General features: G+C 41.7%; 1 protein-coding gene across 19 annotated transcripts in view; it reads right to left on the bottom strand.

Annotated features, from left to right (window-relative positions):
- Window positions 1-22,668, bottom strand: part of NRXN3 (neurexin 3) — a 338,395-nt gene that overhangs the window by 41,659 nt on the left and 274,068 nt on the right. For all 19 annotated transcript variants that reach the window (XR_012717248.1, XM_075282340.1, XM_075282345.1 and 16 more), the window contains one exon: window positions 18,046-18,227. Coding sequence is in view for 18 of the 19 variants with exons in the window: in XM_075282340.1 (XP_075138441.1) it covers window positions 18,046-18,227 (182 nt within the window). In the remaining variant the exon portion in view is untranslated. The remainder of the gene's footprint in view (window positions 1-18,045; window positions 18,228-22,668) is intronic.

Raw genomic sequence — 22,668 nt, 5'->3', positions numbered from 1 at the left:
AAAATCTTATTATTTTCAATAGTGTCACATGAAAGAAGAGAGAGGTTTATAAGGTCCAACATATAACTGTTTGAAGTAATCCTTCCCTCCCCTCATTTTCTCTACATATTACACAGCCCGTAACCCCTACACAGTAACCTTTATAGAGGGGCAGGAAGAGATCTCAATATAGGAGCAAGGGAAAGACTGAAAAAATACATGATTCAAAAGGAATTATCCAAAATGTGTTAATAAAGTATATTATAAAATTAATTGATGACACAAATACTGCCAGAAAATCAAAAGTTGTCCAAAACTTAAGTTATGCTTTAACCATTTTAGAAATATTCTGCACCTTGCCCAATAAGGAGGTGTGGATGATTTAAAAGAAAAAGAAAAAAGAACCAGGAATACCAAGATAAAGGTGTGACTTAAAGAGGACATTTTATGAATTCAGTGCACTGTTGGTTTTCCTGTTATGTGCCCTGGGGCTGGAGATATCCGTGCTGTTACAACAGCAACAATCTCAGCCCACTGCCAGAAGGGTGTTGCTGACAGTCTAGCTGGGCTGCCCCCCGTCAGTAGACGAGTACTAAGGGAGGTTCTTCACAGCTTAGCGTCATGGCTGGGAGGTAAGGAACTCCCCCTCTGGCAGTACAGGGCTATGGACGAGTAATGTCAGGGAGCGTTTCTCACAGCCCAGCTAGACTGTCAGGAACACCCTTCTGATGGTGGGCAAACATCGGTAACAGCATCGATATCTCTTGCCCCGGGGCACACAACAAGAAAGCAGTCGGTGCGCCAAACTCAGCGCACTGTCGGTTTTCTAGCGATATATAAAACTGCATCTGCCTGAGAACATGAAAGGTCCTTTTTAAAGTTAAGATGCAACATTGTGAATCAAATTTTGTGCTGTGCATATCTATAATGTACATCATTTTAAGAATATTGAAATACAACCTCAGACACCACGATCGGTGGAGAATCCCACATTAAATGGTCCACATACAAACACGGTGTTCCTTCTGTGACTATCAGAATTGATTCTACAAGTGACTGTCCATTAGGCCAACTATCATGTGTCAAACTGGTATTTCACAGAGCTGCCCATCGGCCCGGATTCTACATACTGACCAAACTAGTAAAATAATGTAATCCTTGTAGGACACAGTTAATAAATCCAGTACAGAATGTAATGACTGAGGTTTTCATTCTGGAACAATTCTTTGGTTAAAGATAGCCAACTTTGCAAGATAAAAATTCAAGAACAAAGAAGAAGTAAATGTGTCCAGATGAAGGAAGTGGTCACATCATGTTCTGGAGGAGAACCAGACCTATAACCCCTGAAAGAGGATGGAAGTATATCTGAAGCATTATAGATGGATTACATGTGATTATCTGAAATTTGTCAGCCTTGTGATCTGTGCCCATTAAGCCACCCACGCTCTAAAGATCAGTCAGTCATTCAGGAGAATGCATCCTGCAAGAAGCTTTTAATGTTCTTCCTTATATATCTGTTCTAGATGAACTAGAAAACCCAAGGCTACATCTGTGGAGCAGAGAGCAGGTCACTATGGTTATAAGGCAGCCTTCAATTTCAGAGAACATATCAAGAAGATGGCGGCAGCAAATGTAGCAGTGGGGGAAGTGTTACGTTCCTGTTTTGGTTTTCGCAACATCAGCTGAACCAAAACCATTTTGTATCTGGTGCCAACTGATGTCATCACTGGCTGTACTATTAAATAGGGCAGAGTCTCTGTGATCCCTGTCTAGTTATAGAATTAGTTTCTAGTTAGACCTCCTATTGCTTCTTAGTAGCCTTGTTTTGTTTGCTTGTTAGGCTAAGTTCATACTGCCATCATTAAAGTCTAGGATTAGAGCAACAGACTATAAAGCCAACAAAATGACTAATGCAGACCGAGAATACTCTGCCTCTATTCAATGTAACTTTTAAAACAATATTGAAGTTTTCTTCTATCTTGTCTGTTTTTTCAATGAAACAAAACATTCCCCATGCAAGATTTTATCCTGAGTATAGAACAATAAAACAAGACAGAGGAAAACTTCTGTTTTTACCATTATAGTTGGGAGAAAAATGCAGACAGAGAGTGCTCCATCTGCATCAGTCATTCTGTCAGCATTTCACGCCATTGTTCTTATCCTATGATGGATTAGAACAACGAACTTGCAAGACAGTAGTGTGAATGTACTTTTTGCCTTTGAATTGACACTGAACTCTGCAAGGTGCAATCAACTGTTCATGTTCCACTCAGCTAGAACACATTGGAGTTAGGCTTCACTATTGACATAAGACAGACTTCTCCCTGCCAGTCCAAGCCTTGCTTATCTAAACCACTCTCCAAACCCCTCCACTAATTTTGGATCAGGCATCAGGGTAAGTTTTATAGCTGCCAGGATCGGATATAGGCATGTGAAAAAGAGGAGCCAGCAATAAAGAATGTAATCTCTCCAATCCTGCAGGTATCTTCTGCCTGTACGAAGCCAAGTTCCAGAATGCACAGATAAAAATCTTATTCCATGAAGACTAACATAATAATCAATTGTATGGATTGATCACTCCCTAAGCTTTAAGAACATATTTATCAATCCATCAAATTTGGTGAGCTTTCAAACATTTGTCATCTAGGTTAACAGCGCACTAAGCATGCGGCACAAATTTATGTTCGAGTTAAAACCCATATTTCTGCAACCCCTTTTTGCGACATGGGCAAGCAATGTGCTGTCCACTGCCCCTATTTGAGAAGTGGCCAGCACATAAAGGGCCCATGCCACCTGTAAAATGAGAGAAAGGCTGGCAGGTGCAGGAGCATCCCACTGTGACTACCAGATTTACTCACTTTTCCGCAAGTCCAAGAGTTTCCAGGAGCAGTAAAAAGAAATCTCATGTAATACAATTGTTATCCACCATGTTATAGGTCACATTGATGCAGTTCCATGCCACTAGATCCTCTTTAGTTTCCAGCCGTATGGAACTGCATCAATGTGAACTTTGGTGGCTGACAAAATAGCATTGACAAACATTTCTGCTTCCTGCTGAAATCTAGATTTCCTGCCTTCTTTCAAGTCCTCATTTTTCGAGCATAGTTTCATATGGAGTCACTATCAGTCTCTGGTGTGGATCCTGAGGATCAGTTTGAAGGTATGTTCACACTCAGGAATCTGCTGTGGATTTGGAGGCAGATTCCGCCTAGAATCTGCCTCCGAATCTGCCTTCCATTGCCTTCAATGGGAGGCAAAAATTGCAGCAGGATGCAGAAGAAAAAAAAAAAATCTGCATCCTGCTAGATCTTGCTGCAAAGTCCGTGGCTTGGGAGTCCCTGATGGTTACGCCCATTCATCCAAGCCTAATCTGCAAAGGAAAGCTGCAACAGAATGCCGATACTGTCATGGCTTTCCTTTGCTGATTAGGCTTGGATGAATGGGCCTAACCGGCAGGGACTCGTGATCCGCAGATTTTTTTGTAGTGTCTTTCAGCAACCTCTGTCTCCCATTGAAAACAATGAAAGGCAGATTCGGGGTGGAATGTGCCAGGGATTCAGGAGTGGAATTCGCTCATAAATCCATGGCAGATTCTTCTATGTGAACATACCATAAGGTTAGATTCACACGGCGGAAATTCAAAAGAAATTCCTCTTCATTTTCTGCTGCCATATTTGGCCATGGGATTGTCATGATGGAATGCCGATGTCTCTGCAGCAAGATTGCGCAAGATGCTGTTTTTTTTTTTTCTCCTGTTGAAAAAATGGGAGAGAGTTTCAAGGGTGGAACTGGCCCCCAAATCTGCAGGAGATTCCTCCGTATGAATGTACCCTTACGATGGACAACCAAAAGCTGCAAGTTTTTTGTTTTTTTAAATGCAACAATGACTAGTACATTTTACTGGGAACCCAATATTTTCACTTAAAGGGATTATGCCATGATAAGTATTTATCCATTATCTATAGGATAGAGAATAATTAGCTGATCATTGGGGGTCTTATCATTGAGACCCCAACCGATCCTGAGAACGGGGATGTTTCAATCCAAACATGAATTCAACCTGACCACAGCCAGGCTGAATGTAAGCATGCCAGTGCTGGACAGGATGCATCTATACAGCCATTGACTTCAAGACAGACAAGAGCACTGGGGCAACACAGTGGCTCAGTGGTTAGCACTGCAGCCTTGCAGCGCTGGAGTCCTGGGTTTGAATCCTGCCAAGAACAACATCTGCAAGGAGACTGTATTTTCTCCCCCTGTCTGCCAGGAGATAGACAAGAGCACCAGATAAATACAGGAACATTATCAAGTAGGAATGCTATTAAGCATACTGTTTCACTCATGGCATGTGCCAAAACACGTGTGGTTTAAAAAACATCATGTTTTTTATGTAAGTAAAATGCAGAGCACCTTAAAGAGCACCTTTCATGTCATATGAAAGTGCTAAATGATTAGTGGCTTTTCTGCGTTACTGGACATAAGGTTTTGCAGATAATTTTGCCAAAATGGACTACAGCCAAAACACTGGAGCCTTGGTCAGTACACCAAAGATTTTCAGTTTGATGGCTATTAGCTTACAGATAAAATGGATAGTAACTTGAGCCAGTTATTACAAAACAAACAAACTTGCAATTACTAAAAAAAAAGCACCATGTGAACACATCCTGAATGAAGAAAAGTTCTATACATTTACAAAGCCCGACAACAAACAGCTGCACTCTCTCTGCCAAGCAAGCACTTGGGCTCCAAATAGACTCATTAAGAGAAATGCCACCCAAATTGCCAGTCACAGATCAGGCTGACGACCATCTATGTGGCGGCCTTGTGCTGTGTCTCAATCAATCCTCAGCACTTGTAAAGTGTCTGGCAGTAATCCATTTCTCATTACACACATAAGCACTGGCAGGACCACTGCGCAGCTCGAGGTTTATCACTGACAGCTCAGTCATTAACAAAGGCTCGTCACAAGATCATGATGAATCTGTCCGTAATTAGGGACTTTTAGATTAATCAATTTCAATTTCTACCTTGACTGCAACACAGGAAATCATTGCATAGAGACCCCATATCACAGTCTCAGGGATGTCTCAGCAGAGGGACATGGGCAGAAGATACTATGACTTGACAGGTCACTGCTGCTCACCAAGTCTGTGCGGAGATCATCCACATGCATGGACACATGGACAGTCAGAGCCTAAGAAATGGGCCCACAAATCAATAGATGTGGCAGCGTGATAAATTCTCTCCAGCCTCTAGAGCAGCTTGATAAATAGCCCTATGTAATATTGACAGGTTATGAGTAGAAGAATGCTGAAAAGCTGAAGGCATTTACACAACTATAATTCTCAATTGTATCCCCATCAGTAATAGAAATATTACAGACTGCCCCTCAGTGAATCCGCAGTTCCTTCACCCTGGCACCCTCTCCACAAGTCTCCAGGTTGCATACAGCTTTCAAGAATCTTTTCTTTGCACTGTAGAACATTTTGGAGAAGAAACCCTGTACAGGTTAGATTACAGCCATGAAATAGTTTTCTGGACAAAATAAATGTCCCAGTAGTTACTGAACCGGCTACAAAATAAAACAGCATAAGCAAATCTCTTCTTCCAGATGTTCAGCCATTCTCAATATGACCAATAGATGTGTCCTGGGAGTTCACACTGCAGTGCCAATGGAGACTCCATTACTTGTTGGGTTACTGTGCTTGGGGTTAAATACAGACAGACAAGAATTCTTAAACCACATTTATCAAGTGGCATCAACTGTACAAACTAAAAGTAGCAAATGAGGACATCAGGTCTGATGGCAACAGATTTGGGCTAAAATGTGTGAATTTGAAGAAAAATCGACAAGAAAAGTCAATTTGAAAATAGACATGAAAACTGGCCAAAGAAACAGAGATTTAGTCAAACTTGCGACAATTTTCCCCAGTTCATGACTTGGACACATTTTTGGTGTTTTGGTACATGTGGTTTTGAGGGTTGTACTTTGTTTACATTTCATTTAGGGTATTCATATCATTTTTGCATCTTTTTTGGTGACATATAGGACTTTATTTTGATCTCATTTTTATTTTTAAATGTTATCTGGATTTATATAACATTTTATTATTTGGATTAATTTAGAAAAAAGGGGAGGACAGCATGTCTGTTTATTATGGAGAGGTTTATGTTGCTGACACATAGTAAGTAATGTGTCACCGAGCCAGGGCTAAAATGTGATTATTTTGTTATATATATATATATATATATATATATATATATATATATATATATATATATATATATATATATAATGGCAGCACTCCAACATTTAGAAAAAGTGTGGGTTTAATCCAAGCAGCGACGTTTCGGTTCTTATCCGAACCTTATTCAAGCCTTGAAAAAGGTTCGGCTAAGAACCGAAACGTCGCTGCTTGGAATAAACCCACACTTTTTCCAAATGTTGGAGTGCTGCCATTTTTTCCACTTCTTATGTAAAGCCATCTTCTAGTTTGGCTTTGCACCCGGTTTACATGCTGTGCTGCTTCTGAATTTTTTTCTACTATATATATATAGTATATATACTATATGTATATATATATATATATATTTTTTTTTTTTTAAATGCCCCCCCCCCATAAGTTTATAACTGATCTCTGGGGGGCATTTCAACATTACCTTTTCTGTCCGATTTCCCCTTTAACTTGGGCTGATACCTTAGCTCCAGGAGAGATGCAACCTCATGGCATACACTGCAGAGCTGGTATCTGCCCTCTTAGGACCTAACAGCTCCTGCAGTCAGGAGATCATGGCAGCTTCCATAACAGAACATTGATGGCAATAAACCGTTCCTGCTTCTTTCTGAGATGTCCAGTGGTTTATAACAGCCAGCTCCCTGCTCCTGCAGCTGCACAATCCTATGCAGCCATCTCCTCGCAGAGTGAACTGCCAACCTTCCGCACGTATATATTCGGCATGTGGTCGGCAAGTGAGTAACAGGGTTTTCTGATTGGTGACCTGTTCTTTGGATAGGTCATCAATCGATGATCAGCATGTGTCCGAGGTATTAGACCCCTGCCATCTGAAGAGACAGTGCACACTCAAGGAGAGCAGCTAAAATTGCCAGCATGCACCTGTACTTTCCTATTTGAGGCAATGGTAAATAGAGGTGCAGCCTGGCAAGTAGTGGGAATTGTAGATGCCTTATAATAGCCAGGCTGCACCTGCACTTACCACTGCTTCAAATGTGAAAGTGCAGGTGCATCCTGGAGGAGTATGGAATACACCGGCTAAGAGCACCCTAAGATCACCCTGCAGGTGGAGTAGTACCCTATCTCTTTTACAAGTAGAACAACTAACATTTTGATCATTTCTACTTTTTGAAAATTCTTTGTAATTTTATTTATTTAAATAAAAACAAAACAGAATAAAATCTGCCAAAGTACAGAATATTGTGTCATAAAACAGCGTGAGAATTACTTGAATTAGTAACTACATTATACGGGATCATGATTTATCAAAGAAATGTTGTCTGAATAAACCCTTTTATAGGAAACCTTCCTTGTGTTCCCATAGCTCGTATTTTACATTCAGATGTCATTGTTACCTATCAGGTATTAAGCACATGTGACAACACAAGAAACAGCGCCACCTCCAGTTTGCCAGGAAATACTGCACCCAAACGCCTGACAGTTATGAAGCAACCATGTACTTTCAATGATATAATCTATCAGATCTAATCCTTGTGTCAATAGTGTGAGGATCAATGCAGTGTGCCATGGTCACTCTAGAGCAGTCAACCGCCGCCTTCCCCCTCTCACCATGGCAGCATTAATTATTCACTATATGTGTTTCTAGGTCTCCCCATGGTGGAGCCAGCAGCAGCCTCACATCCTCCCCAATGCACAGATCTATTTTGGGTTCGTCTATCAGCCGACCTTGTGCTATAACATCATTGTCTGCACTGAGCATAATGTTCCAGCTTCTAATGAGCATGGGAGAAGAGCATTCATTGTAGAGTGCTAGCTCCAAGCACATCTACTGTATGGCCTAAAATAAGGGAGAGAGATGGTGCCCAGCATGTACCCCATCAGGCATTAGCAAATGATAGAATAGAGTGCGCACCTAATCTTCACTATTAAGACACTGGGAAACATCCAGTACCCAGAGATAACCTAGTCATGTACGGTATACAACATCAGTAGTTGTTTTATGGAGGCATGGCATTATATAGCTTGTAGCCACTTACCAGCACTCTAAAAGGAAGTCAGGGTTTTACTGGTCGGGTACAACAAGCACAAGACAGGGAGTGCAGATTACATGTGTCACCTGTCAGGGGTCTGGTAGGTTAGGCTCACTGTTACCTTAAAAGAAAAGTAGCATTTCCTAAAGCCTATGAGATAACATGGAAGGGTCGAGGCTAATGAAGTGAATGATTTTTTACAGTCCTGATGGTGGCGCTCTGTACCAAGCACCTGTCTATTATCAAAGCAACTACTGGAGAACATGAGACCTATATATTGTGCAAATGGCCACCTCTCTCCACCAACAGCAAGAAATACTTTGAATTGAATGCAAATAAGGTGTACTTGTGGAACGTACATTCCACTCAATTGGTAAATTTAAAGTAAGTCTATGTGTAGTCCTGGCCTTAAAGTATATTAGTGGAGGCCCATACCAAGATTTCCTAAGGAATGATCTTACATATGGAGTAAAGTTAATAGGAACACCATGCACAATTGCGCTTTTCTATATTTCTTCCTTCTTCACAAGAATATTATCCAACAGCTGACAGATTTCAGTATTTTAATAAGAATACATAGGAATGACGTCACATAATAAGACTATCGCATCACTGCCACACAGCAAAGTTTGTCCACATTACAGAACACTTATCATACAAATATCTTACATATCTACAGTTCTCTCTTCTCAGCAAGGAAGCACAACCTACAAGCAAATAGAAAGGACCCCAGAAGAGCTTCCCCTTCTCCTGCTTCTGTGAAAATCAATTTTTGTCTGTTACAAACTATAGGAGCCTTTGAAGTTGAGCAGGGGCATGCTAGCCACGTTTGAGAGCTGGGATGGAGCTGCTGTCTAGATGCCAATTATCCTAGAGGGCTGAGGAGTCAGAGTGGCACAGGGGGTCATCCAGGCACACACCAATTCAAAGAACTTCTCTCTGTTTAATGGAAATACCCTTCTGAAGGGAATCTGAAGCAGAACAGCTTCAATTCAATTATCAGCTCAGGGCAAAGTGAGGTAGAAAACACAGGAAGCAAATGAAACAGTCAGAATATGGGAACATGCAGAAAGAGAATAAGCGGGACAAGCGGGATTGCTCTGGACAATACTAATATGAAGAACCTCATAGCACTAAGCTGATGGGCTAGGTAATGCAAACTGCAACATCAGACCTTGCTGCAGACATGTGACCTTTGTGAAAATCACGGCCTGCATGCAGACCCACTTCTTTTAATGGGCGCTTGCAGACCTCGATTTGTTTCCTTGAACCAACGTGCATGCATTATAATCCATGGAAATACAGACAGCACACAGATACTACAATCATGAATAACATCAACCATGGACAGCACATGAACAGAAAATAGCAGAGAGGATTGCTGACAGGTCCAGGTAAATTAAAAAAAACTGGTCATAACTGGCAACTTGGATTTGGGATTGGTCCAACCTTAAAATGAATGGAGTTGGAAATGAGGTAGAGGCGGCTATGAGAGGACCTGGACATAAGTTGTGGGTGGTTATGACAGAACCAAGAGAAGAGCTGGAAATGGTTTTGGCATGATCTGATGATAATGTAGTGGTGATTGCAATTTATGGAGACTCTTTATCAGTGGGCAACTGGTAGTACCTGGGAAGGAGATGGTGGGTGGTTATGGGAAGGTGGTTACTTCTCAAGCCTTGAGACAGGTTACCTGAAGATGGAGTGGGGGTGGTTCTAGAGATGAAGTGGGAGGTATATATATGAGAGAACTTGGTATCTGCCCAGTATATAATTCATGGACCTTGAGAGGAGGTGGGGAGATTATTACAGGAGGACCTGGAGAAAAGGTGGGGGGGCTTTGAGAAGACATATGTAACTTGCATAGGAATATTTTCCATGACGTTTGAGTAATACTGTTGAAACTTATTTCTCTCGTCATTAATGCTGTTCCTACAGGGTACACACAAAGAGCCCCCTGCCTACAGTCATGACTACATCCCTTCACATAGAGCGGGACTATGCTTGCTGACAGCAGACTGACCCGCAGATTGTGAGGCGCTCCTCGGCTTGCAGTTAAACAATCTGTTGCTGATTGCCCAAGAAAAACACTCTGGACTACAGCTGGTCTCTGTCTGACTGCTTAAGGACTGGCATGTTCTTCTCAAACAAATTACACCTTTTCAGGCCCTCTGCAGGGAAAGTGGGGGCGTGATTGGAGATTATAAGCAGTACCAAGTCCAGAACTGCAAAAAAAAACTGCTTTAACCACATCACTGCCAGTACATTTAATGTCCGACATCTAGCACTAATGTTCTCTACCATTCAAGCTGAAATAAAGCAGACAGTGAAGATGTGTAATTGATAAGTTTCTGAAAGTTACCGCACCATTATAGATGGGTCTGTGCGTGCAGGACTATAACCTACTAGCAGCTGTGTGTAGTGTCCTACAAAGTAAGTATACCTCCACAACCTGCAATTGTAGAGATACAAATATATGAGAGAAAAGGATATATAACAGTGATAACAACCTGCTGCTCTGCTTCTTTATCTGTACTATATGATTTGTCATCATAGTATTACCAAGTCTAAAGCGCTATTTAATACATTCTTAGTCTACATGAGAAAATAAAATATGGAATGCAGGACATAGACCTCTTCACTTTCAGTAAATTAACCCCACAAAGACATACCATTTTAAGGATTATATGAACCCAGGACAGAAGGTATGACAGATACAAATTCCAACAGTCAAAGCTAAGCCCACTACCATACTAAGCTTACATCTTAAGCAGATGGGGACCACCAAGGGAGAACATTTGCAATAGTCAGAAATAAAGCAATAGGTATCACAGCAGGCAATCCCTATGAGGCAATATATACAGTAATTCACATTCTCTATGCTGTATATTCTTGGTGCGATGGACTGCAATGCTCTGCAGATCTTTTCTGGATACTACAATGCAAATATTTTGTGAATGGGCTTTTCCCAAATGCCAGAATTGAATCAAGGTGGGAGCTGCTGGAAAACAAGTCTGGTGAAAAACTCATTACCTGGCAGAAAAAGAAGACATTAATTCCTCCAGCATGCAGCAATGCAAAGTGACAAGGAATATCTAGATTGTGGAAACAATAAAGGATGAACAAATGGGCACCTCACATAGACCATGTTGCAAAGGCAAGCCGGTACTGTCCATCCATGCCATGAAGCTCACTCAAAGGGTTAACCGGCCACAATGGGCCAGCAGAAGCTGACTATAAGCGCTGACAATGTACATGACAAACATAAATATACCTCTGAAATCTATAATTACTGGAGACTATTAATTATTAATCAACCAACTGCTGAATCCCACACTGTGGAACAAAGAACAAAATCCCGAAGTAGACAAGCGAAACGTGTAGTGATTACCCCACACCGGGGCCAGCAGGACCAGCCAGAGCAAGAGCTACCAGACGCCTGAACTTGTGTGATTTATGACACAAGATGGCTGGTCAAGTATAAACTGAGCCTGTATAAATCAGGGGGCGGCAGTCATGTTCTTGAATGGAAGGAGAAACATTAACTCTACTGAGTTCTGGGATAACCTGACGGAGGAAGGGGTTACTAAATATACGAAACAGAAGGGCATCTGACCTGGTAGCACCCTCTGATGAAATGCACCTTACAGAATTAAATGGGGTCTGGAGGAGCTTGCTGCCTATAGCATATTAGAGAGACCTTCAACCTCCTGTTGAACATAGGAGTCGCAACCTGAACGCTAAGAAAAAAAAAAAAAAATACCCAACCAACATCTCATCCTGTCTTGTCTGTTGCTCCAAGCGACATCTGCACCAGCTCCGGGTGCTTGACAGCAAATTCCCCTCCCATCACAGAGATGTTTGAAGGGATAGCGGGACTGTCCCCTGGAGCAGAGCGAATCAGGCAGGGAAAAGGTTGCTGCGTCCCACAGGCTTGGAACAGATGCTTTTCTGTGTATAAATCATACAGAGCGCAGAAGGCTCATAATTAGAGAATGCATAATGATACATAAATTAACACAGCAGTGTGCGTCTGCACAATGAGACAAAGACACGAAACACTGACACAGGCTGGAGCTCCGAACTCCTTGGATATTGAAGACAGTCATAACTGTTACTGTACCGAGGCTGGACGAGTCTATATATCTGTTATACAACTGATCAAAATCAGCAACACCTACACAACACAAATGTCAACTTATACAGGATATAAATGTATTTTATATCACATCAATTGGATGGTAAACACAACACTACACCTCCATGGTACATTTCTATTTTATTTTATATTACAATAATATTACAGCTGTCTACAACCCCCACAAATACCCTCTACTCATAGAACACTGCAACCTCCAACAAAAAATGACCATTGTACAAGGCTAAAATTGAGACAGTGACAAGAACTGATAATGTGTAGCGGCTGATACTCCACATGGTGATGTAATAAAATACTGCAAATCTTTTCCATACACATCATAAAACAGGAAGGGAGAGGTTGATGTGGGAGTAGCACAATCCTATCACTGCAGTAAAGGTCCATTTTAAGACAGAAGCACCACATACTTCTTTATTGTTTCCCCATTCTATAGAGCGACACATTTCATATATTCTACTATAGTGCTGACCCACCTCCCTTCATTATACTTATATAATAGGGCTCCCCAGCATCCAGTCATTATACTTCTCTAGGGCTGCGGGTATCCAGTCATTACACTTCTCTAGGGCTGCCCAGTATCCAGTCATTATACTTCTCTTGGGCTGCCTGGTATCCAGTTATTATACTTCTCTAGAGCTTCCTCATATCCAGTTATTAAACTTCTCTAGGGCTTCCCCATATCCAGCCATTATACTTCTCTAGAGCTTCTCCATATCCAGTTATTATACTTCTCTAGGGCTGCGGGTATCCAGTCATTATACTTCTCTAGGGCTGCCCAGTATCCAGTCATTATACTTCTCTTGGGCTGCCTGGTATCCAGTTATTATACTTCTCTAGAGCTTCCTCATATCCAGTTATTATACTTCTCTAGGTCTTCCCCATATCCAGTCATTATACTTCTCTAGAGCTTCTCCATATCCAGTTATTATACTTCTCTAGGGCTGCGGGTATCCAGTCATTACACTTCTCTAGGGCTGCCCAGTATCCAGTCATTATACTTCTCTTGGGCTGCCTGGTATCCAGTTATTATACTTCTCTAGAGCTTCCTCATATCCAGTTATTAAACTTCTCTAGGGCTTCCCCATATCCAGCCATTATACTTCTCTAGAGCTTCTCCATATCCAGTTATTATACTTCTCTAGGGCTGCGGGTATCCAGTCATTATACTTCTCTAGGGCTGCCCAGTATCCAGTCATTATACTTCTCTAGGGCTGCGGGTATCCAGTCATTATACTTCTCTAGGGCTGCCCAGTATCCAGTCATTATACTTCTCTTGGGCTGCCCAGTATCCAGTCATTATACTTCTCTAGAGCTTCCCTATATCCAGTTATTATACTTCTCTAGGGCTGCGGGTATCTAGTCATTATACTTCTCTAGGGCTGCGGGTATCCAGTCATTATACTTCTCTTGGGCTGCCTGGTATCCAGTCATTATACTTCTCTAGGGCTGCGGGTATCCAGTCATTATACTTCTCTAGGGCTGCCCAGTATCCAGTCATTATACTTCTCTAGGGCTGCCCAGTATCCAGTCATTATACTTCTCTAGGGCTGCCCAGTATCCAGTCATTATACTTCTCTAGAGCTTCCCTATATCCAGTTATTATACTTCTCTAGGGCTGCGGGTATCCAGTCATTATACTTCTCTAGGGCTGCCCAGTATCCAGTCATTATACTTCTCTAGGGCTGCCCAGTATCCAGTCATTATACTTCACTAGAGCTTCCCTATATCCAGTTATTATACTTCTCTAGAGCTTCCCTATATCCCGTCATTATACTTCTCTAGAGCTTCCCTATATCCCGTCATTATACTTTTCTAGAGCTTCCCCATATGCTGTTATTACACTTCTCTAGGGCTGCCCTGTATCCAGTCATTCTACTTCCCTGGAATTTTGTTATTCCTTTCTCATTCCCACTCCCTATTTTCGGCCAAGCCACACTTCACAACTCCTACTTATCAAACACCTCAGATACCCATACTCGTGCAGCACATAAGAGAGGAGGGAACCCAAATTCAGCAATGTGAAGGGGTTTGGGGTTGGGTGATTTGGTGTGGGTTAAAGCTATGGATTATTATGGCCTTTGTCACAGTGGTCTGAGGTGTATTTCTTAGATTTTTTGCTTTTCGTCTAGGTTTGTGATGTTAGTGAAGCATTGCACATCCTGGCAGTGATGTACTTTTCTTTACAGCGACAGAGGTGGTTTGTTATTCCACACAGACAAGCTGAGTGTGTGCCGGGGACTCTGCAGCACTTGGAGGCTGGCAGGTGTCACCGCGGACTGTGTCTAGTGAAGGAGCTTTCCTGGTGTGTGACTGGAATTGGGCTGTCAGCAGCCTCATCTCACGCATGAGCTACCAATGTCATGGATGAAGCAAGCAGAGACGCAGCCATTAATCTTACTCTGAGGGAACGAGCTGCCGAATGTCAGGTATGAATTTAACATCTGTTACACAGTCACGTCTGCGGCCTACATGCTCTCAATATCAGCCCTGCCCAAGTGACAGATTAGGACAGATGCCACTGGTCCAGTATACAGCTGTTGGAGAATACATAGAGGTCACAATATGGCGACCCCACATCCCAACATGTATAGCTAGCAGGCAGGCTTAAATCATTGAGAGTTAAAATTATAATAAATTTATAGATCTGGTGTAGTAAAGGCGGCAGATTTGGTCCACTGAAGACTATATACTATACCAGGACATCTCTTACAATTTGGGTCACCTTCTACAGTCATGTTTGTAATAACTGCAGCAGCCTCCAGGACATGTAACTGCTCTTCTATGGTTGTCCTGCAAGTCTATTTTATATATGATCCAAGGCAGAGAATATACTCTGTGCGCCATCATGGCTCCAATGCAAAAAAGGAAATAAATTACATTTATTACTGGATACAAATAGTTAAAATTGTCTGAAGGTAGATGCATTTATCAGATCTAATGACACTTTTCTCAGACCCCTCTGACAGGTATACAGTACACATTTGCGTTTTACAAAATCTTTTTCCTCATGGCTGATAATATATATATATATATATATATATATATATATATATATATATATATATATATATATATATATACACACACACACACACATAGTACAGACCAAAAGTTTGGATACACCTCATTCAAAGAGTGAATGACTGAAAATTGTAGATTCACACTGAAGGCATCAAAACTGTGAATTAACACATGTGGAATTATATACTTAACAAAAAAGTGTGAAACAACTGAAAATATGTCTTATATTCTCAGTTCTTCTAAGTAGCCACCTTTTGCTTTGATTACTGCTTTGCATACTCTTGGCGTTCTCTTGATGAGCTTCAAGAGGTAGTCACCGGAAATGGTCTTCCAACAGTCTTGAAGGAGTTCCCAGAGATGCTTAGCACTTGTTGGCCCTTTTGCCTTCACTCTGCAGTCCAGCTCACTCCAAACCATCTCGATTGGGTTCAGGTCTGGTGACTGTGGAGGCCAGGTCATCTGGTGTAGCACCCCATCACTCTCCTTCTTGGTCAAATAACCCTTACACAGCCTGGAGGTGTGTTTGGGGTCATTGTCCTGTTGAAAAATAAATGATGGTCCAACTAAACGCAAACCGGATGGAATAGCATGCCGCTGCAAGATGCTGTGGTAGCCATGCTGGTTCAGTATGCCTTCAATTTTGAAATAAATCCCCAACAGTGTCACCAGCAAAGCACCCCCACACCATCACACCTCCTCCTCTATGCTTCACGGTGGGAACCAGGCATGTAGAGTCCATCCGTTCACCTTTTCTGCGTTACACAAAGACATGGTGGTTGGAACCAAAGATCTCAAATTTGGACTCATCAGACCAAAGCACAGATCTCCACCGGTCTAATGTCCATTCCTTGTGTTCTTTAGCCCAAACAAGTCTCTTCTGCTTGTTGCCTGTCCTTAGCAGTGGTTTTCTAGCAGATATTTTACCATGAAGGCCTGCTGCACAAAGTCTCCTCTTAACAGTTGTTGTAGAGATGTGTCTGCTGCTAGAACTCTGTGTGGCATTGACCTGGTCTCTAATCTGAGCTGCTGTTAACCTGCGATTTCTGAGGCCGGTGACTCAGATGAACTTATCCTCTGCAGCAGTGGTGACTCTTGGTCTTCCTTTACTGGGGCAGTCCTCATGTGAGCCAGTTTCTTTGTAGCGCTTGATGGTTTTTGCAACTGCACTTGGGGACACTTTCAAAGTTTTCACAATTTTTTTTGGACTGACTGACCTTCATTTCTTAAAGTAATGAACGCTACTCGTTTCTCTTTACTTAACTGCTTGGTTCTTGCCATAATACAAATTCTAACAGTCTACTCAGTAGGACTATCAGCTGTGTATCCACCTGACTTCTGCACAACACAACTGATGGCCCCAACCCCATTTATAAGGAAAGAAATATCACTTATTAAACCTGACAGGGCACACCTGTGAAGTGAAAACCATTTCCGGTGACTACCTCTTGAAGCTCATCAAGAGAATGCCAAGAGTGTGCAAAGCAGTAACCAAAGGACGCTCGCTCAGGAGCAGAGGGGGTTTCATAACTGTTATTACAGTGGTAAATATTGATCATGGGTCTTTAATAAATCTGTACTCCCTCACACCCCCACCTCACAATCTCCAATCCAACCCCTCCATACCTCTCCATTGACTCACAGGAGCAGTCTGGTAACCATGGCAGCCAGGAGCCTTCTGAAGGCCTGTCACACAAAAGTAACTTGAGACTTGCCTATGATGAGCCTCAACAGTTATACAGTGATTCTCCCATAGACTACAATTCTGTAGTATATAAAAATTCAAAAAACCCCTTGCCCTAGATCACAAATAGAACTAAACAAATACATAAATTATTCATTCAAAAATGCCCAAATACAGACACTGCAGTGGTAAAAAAAAATAATAATAAAATGAATCATAGTTTTTTTCCCCTCATTTCACCTCCTCAAAAAAACTGAATAAAAAGACATAAAAAAAATCAGACATTCCCCAAAATGGCATAACTGGGAACTACATGTTGTGTTGCAAAAAAGGCCCCTTAGACACCTCTGTACACATGTCATATAATCGTCAATATGGTGGCTAAAATAATTTTTTCAAAGTTCTGGATTTTTGTAAAGATATTAAAACAACAAAACTATATAAATTTGGTATCGCTGTGACCATGCCTACCTGAAGAATATAAGAAATATGTCATTTTTACCACACAGTAAATGCTGTAAAAAGGAAACCTGTAAGAAAATGGCACAAATGCAGTCTCTCTCTAATATAACTCCATTTTGAATTTTTTCTAGCTTCTCAATACATTGTATGGAATAATAAATGGCACTAATATAAAGTACAACTTGTCAGCAAAAAATAAACCCTCTTATCGCGCCGTGAACGGAAAAGTTAGAAATACTTATGGCTTTTGGAATGTGGAGTGTACAAAAAAAAAGAAAGAAAAATGGCAACGATGGGAAGTGGTTAAAACAAACACTCTGGTATATTTTACCTTACAATTCTTCCCCTTTGAATTTAAGACTCAAGCCACAATTATTTCAGAAAATTTGGCCATGCCTAAGCTCAGTTGTCATGGTGTTATTCAGCAATGTACTGGTTAATAATATCAGGTCACCCCCTACTCCACATCATGTTGCAACCACAAATTTATCCTGAATTTAACAAGTCAGTATGACTTACTATGTGTAACTGCAGAAAATCCATTAGTCCAGCAGCACTGTCGATCCGCACCAGGATGCCGTCTTTGACAGTAGTACTAAAGCCCACAGCTAGGCGGTCAGTACGCGTGCTCGGCCTGTCGTTATGAGGCCACGTGTACAAGATGAGGCCTCCACTCTTCCCAAATATGTATGTTGCACCAGCTGAAAAAACAAAAGAGCATCAGGTCAGAAGTTTATTCTGAGTCTTTGTGTCTTAACTCCACATTTGCAGTCTAATGGTAATGATTTCAGGATCAGAAACACAGTAACTATAGATATACATTGGTCTACGTAGCTCTATACAAAAAGTTTTCCATGCAGGCTGAAAAGAAATATACATTATATATTATAAAGAAATATATTTTTCATTTCATTCTAGATGTAATGGAATAATGATTGCTATCATGGTAATGCTTCACATTGTAACCACGGAGCATGGAACCTGCAGTACATGGCTACCCCAACCATCCAGTATTGTGGGAAATACCTCTACTTAACCCAAAAAAATCATGTGACCATTAGCTGCCACTTGAGGGTGGGTGCAGAAAATGTGGCTGTGGGCAGTTAGTCACACCATCAATGCTATATCCGCCTTTGCCCACATTGTGGAGAAAAGACGAAATAGAAATGATTGTAAGGTAGAACAGAAGACAAGTGAGCTCTTTGATATCTTCTTCAGTCTGATATCTTGCACATTTTACTTTAATCAGTGATTGTATCTATCATCTACTCCACTCTACACATGTTCTGAAACGCGTAAGCCAGTCTTATGGATTACTTGCATTGAAGGGTTTCTTTTTTTGTGCACCATGTCTTACCTATATGGAACAAATAAAAGCTAAATTTCAAAGAAATAAATTTTTGGATCTTCTCTGGATCATACTGAATTACGCCGTTTTCCTACTTTGTATGAATTCTGTCCCCAGCTGAAGAGACAAGCAATCCTTTCCAACATATAACAAGGACTTTATTATGCACGTGAGTTGGGCTGTGATCCTTTATAATTTTTTACATTATCTACTCTACCTTATGTAACAATAAGGGTCACATCTCAACCAGATGCTCAGACAGCCCGACATCAATCATAATGTCAGTGAAGACTGAAGGGTTTAAGGACGGTGGACTAATGGATAGAAACCACATTAAGATTCTTGGATATCACTTATGAGGAACAATGAGGACCCCTTAGCTGTACCTACTGACTTCAGTGTTCCCTACAGGGTCTAAACCCCGTAGTCCATCTATATTCATAGAGTCAATGTATTTATATCAAGACAAATACAAGTACCTGGTAAGTATAAATATAGGATTATTACACATCTTAAAAGGAGATTACTAGCTGATTAAAATAAATAAGAGAAAATCAAAGTGACATAAAAGCAAGTCATACTAGCCTCTACTGCTCTTGTTCTGACAATTTCCCCCCTGCTGTCTGCTTTCGCGCCTTCTCTACGCCTAGGTAATATCCACTCAGGTATGTCACTACTATGTCCAATGTTAGGGGAGCAACCGGGACTGGTGATTAGGACTTTTTTTTCCCCTTAATTATTTAAAAAAAAAAAAAAAAAAAAAACACACACACAGAAAAAATGAAAACCCATTTAACCCCTTCACTACTAGAACTGAACAGCTCAGCAAAATGGGGGCTAATAGTAAAGGGTAAAGAAAAACTACAGTTTTATATTTATATTCCTGGGGAATAGAAGGCAGGGATCCAAAACTAATCCTGCAACAAGTAGATAATCCAGGCAAACTGCGGAGCCAAAATGGATGATCACACTGAGAACTTCTACTGCTCGGGAACCTGCTGCACTCACTAATCCAGTAAGATTAACCCTTCTACGTATATGACACAGGTCTGTGCAGCAGATCCACATACACTAAAGTTTGATGAGCAGCACAAACCATAAACAAGTTGTTGCCTCCAGAGCTAAAGTCAGAATTCGGCTGGTACACGTGCCAGCCATTCATTGGGGACACCTTCAGTAAATGCAACATAATAAATTAAATTGGTGCAGTGATCAGGGAAGAGATGAGGGGCCTGAAATCAGGGTAATGGCTTCATCCTGCCGGCTCCCAGTCAGTCAGTGACAGCAAAAACTGTTTCTAGGAAACTTGTAGAATCATTATTATAAAGTGTTGGCTAATCTGAGGCCTCATCTCCCACAGCTCCCCCAACAAAGTGCCACACTGTCACCGCTGCTCCAACATCTTATCAGCTCGCTGCCTCAAAGGCTCCTCATGTTTGAAGTTAATTAATCAGTTATTCTCATGCACCAACTTGAGAGTTGAGAAGAGACAGAGAGATAAGAAACATGAGCGGATAACATTCCGCAGATGACACCACCATGTGATGAAGGGTGAGGACCAAGAACGGATCACTCACCAGAACTGGTCCAGAGAGAAAATAACCAAAAATCAAATCGCTCTCATATATATCTATATTTTACATTTATTGCCAAAATTATAATAACAACAAGACGCCAGGGAGGAGTTGTTGCAATCAACGGAAACTTTATATGTGTGAATGCAATAGTGATATGCAACTGATTACAATATTTGAGAAAAACTATAACTTTATTGGGGTACACCATAGAATTAGAAGGAGGCTCTAGTACTCTCTTGGGCCACCACTAGCTTAGATACAACATGAGATACAGCTGAGCATGGAGGCGTACACGTTTCATATAGTTTCCTACGGCACACATGTTGGTTGTCAAAGCAGTTGAAGTTGTGTCTCTTCACAGTAAAGGCAGCATTGAAGCACTCAATCCTCCATACGTGAAGACAACTGTTGTCAGATCCCAAATAGAATCCCATTGAACAGAATGTGTTTCAGTTCGTAACAGTGCAGGATTCTTGCTCACTACACAAAGTCAAAAAAGGCAGCAATGCTTCCTGCCAAGAGACCATAATTCTCCAAATTACCTTCTGTTAAGCATTTAGGAATAGCCCAACAGAGCTAGAAGTATATAATAAAGGTGCCACATGTGTCTACACTCACCGGCCACTTTATTAGGTACACCATGCTAGTAACGGGTTGGACCCCCTTTTGCCTTCAGAACTGCCTCAATTCTTCGTGGCATAGATTCAACAAGGTGCTGGAAGCATTCCTCAGAGATTTTGGTCCATATTGACATGATGGCATCACACAGTTGCCGCAGATTTGTCGGCTGCACATCCATGATGCGAATCTCCCGTTCCACCACATCCCAAAGATGCTCTATTGGATTGAGATCTGGTGACTGTGGAGGCCATTGGAGTACAGTGAACTCATTGTCATGTTCAAGAAACCAGTCTGAGATGATTCCAGCTTTATGACATGGCGCATTATCCTGCTGAAAGTAGCCATCAGATGTTGGGTACATTGTGGTCATAAAGGGATGGACGTGGTCAGCAACAATACTCAGGTAGGCTTTGGCGTTGCAACGATGCTCAATTGGTACCAAGGGGCCCAAAGAGTGCCAAGAAAATATTCCCCACACCATGACACCACCACCACCAGCCTGAACCGTTGATACAAGGCAGGATGGATCCATGCTTTCATGTTGTTGACGCCAAATTCTGACCCTACCATCCGAATGTCGCAGCAGAAATCGAGACTCATCAGACCAGGCAACGTTTTTCCAATCTTCAATTGTCCAATTTCGATGAGCTTGTGCAAATTGTAGCCTCAGTTTCCTGTTCTTAGCTGAAAGGAGTGGCACCCGGTGTGGTCTTCTGCTGCTGTAGCCCATCTGCCTCAAAGTTCGACGTACTGTGCGTTCAGAGATGCTCTTCTGGCTACCTTGGTTGTAACGGGTGGCTATTTGAGTCACTGTTGCCTTTCTATCAGCTCGAACCAGTCTGGCCATTCTCCTCTGACCTCTGGCATCAACAACGCATTTCCGCCCACAGAACTGCCGCTCACTGGATGTTTTTTCTTTTTCGGACCATTCTCTGTAAACCCTAGAGATGGTTGTGCGTGAAAATCCCAGTAGATCAGCAGTTTCTGAAATACTCAGACCAGCCCTTCTGGCACCAACAACCATGCCACGTTCAAAGGCACTCAAATCACCTTTCTTCCCCATACTGATGCTCGGTTTGAACTGCAGGAGATTGTCTTGACCATGTCTACATGCCTAAATGCACTGAGTTGCCGCCATGTGATTGGCTGATTAGAAATTAAGTGTTAACGAGCAGTTGGACAGGTGTACCTAATAAAGTGGCCGGTGAGTGTATATGGTGAACAAGGAAGGTGTGCGAGCTGCTCATGCTTGTCAGTGGATCAAGGATCCTTTTATACTGGTGGCCTGTTGCGAGCCTATTCGATATGCCTTCATAATATCACTGCTCCTAACACCTTCTAACAGCAAGGTAAGGGTGGACTAAATGGCAGGAAACTGGTTGAAACCACCGCCCTGCTTCTCTCAGTCCAATGATGCACCCCCTCTCAAAATCTATCAACTGGGCAAAATGTCTTTGAGTGGATGGGATATGTAAGGCAGAAGGTGGATCATTTATTGAAGCTTAAAACTGATGTTTTTGCTGTAAAAAAAACGGAAAGGATCTGAGCAACTTTCACAAGAATAAATTTAAGGACTAGATGACTGGAGCAAAGCAT

The sequence above is a fragment of the Leptodactylus fuscus genome, chromosome 7 (genome assembly GCF_031893055.1).
Source record: "Leptodactylus fuscus isolate aLepFus1 chromosome 7, aLepFus1.hap2, whole genome shotgun sequence".
Classification (NCBI taxonomy): domain Eukaryota; kingdom Metazoa; phylum Chordata; class Amphibia; order Anura; family Leptodactylidae; genus Leptodactylus; species Leptodactylus fuscus.
Note: the sequence above shows the minus strand (reverse complement) of the source record. Positions and strands in the feature narration are given on the sequence as shown.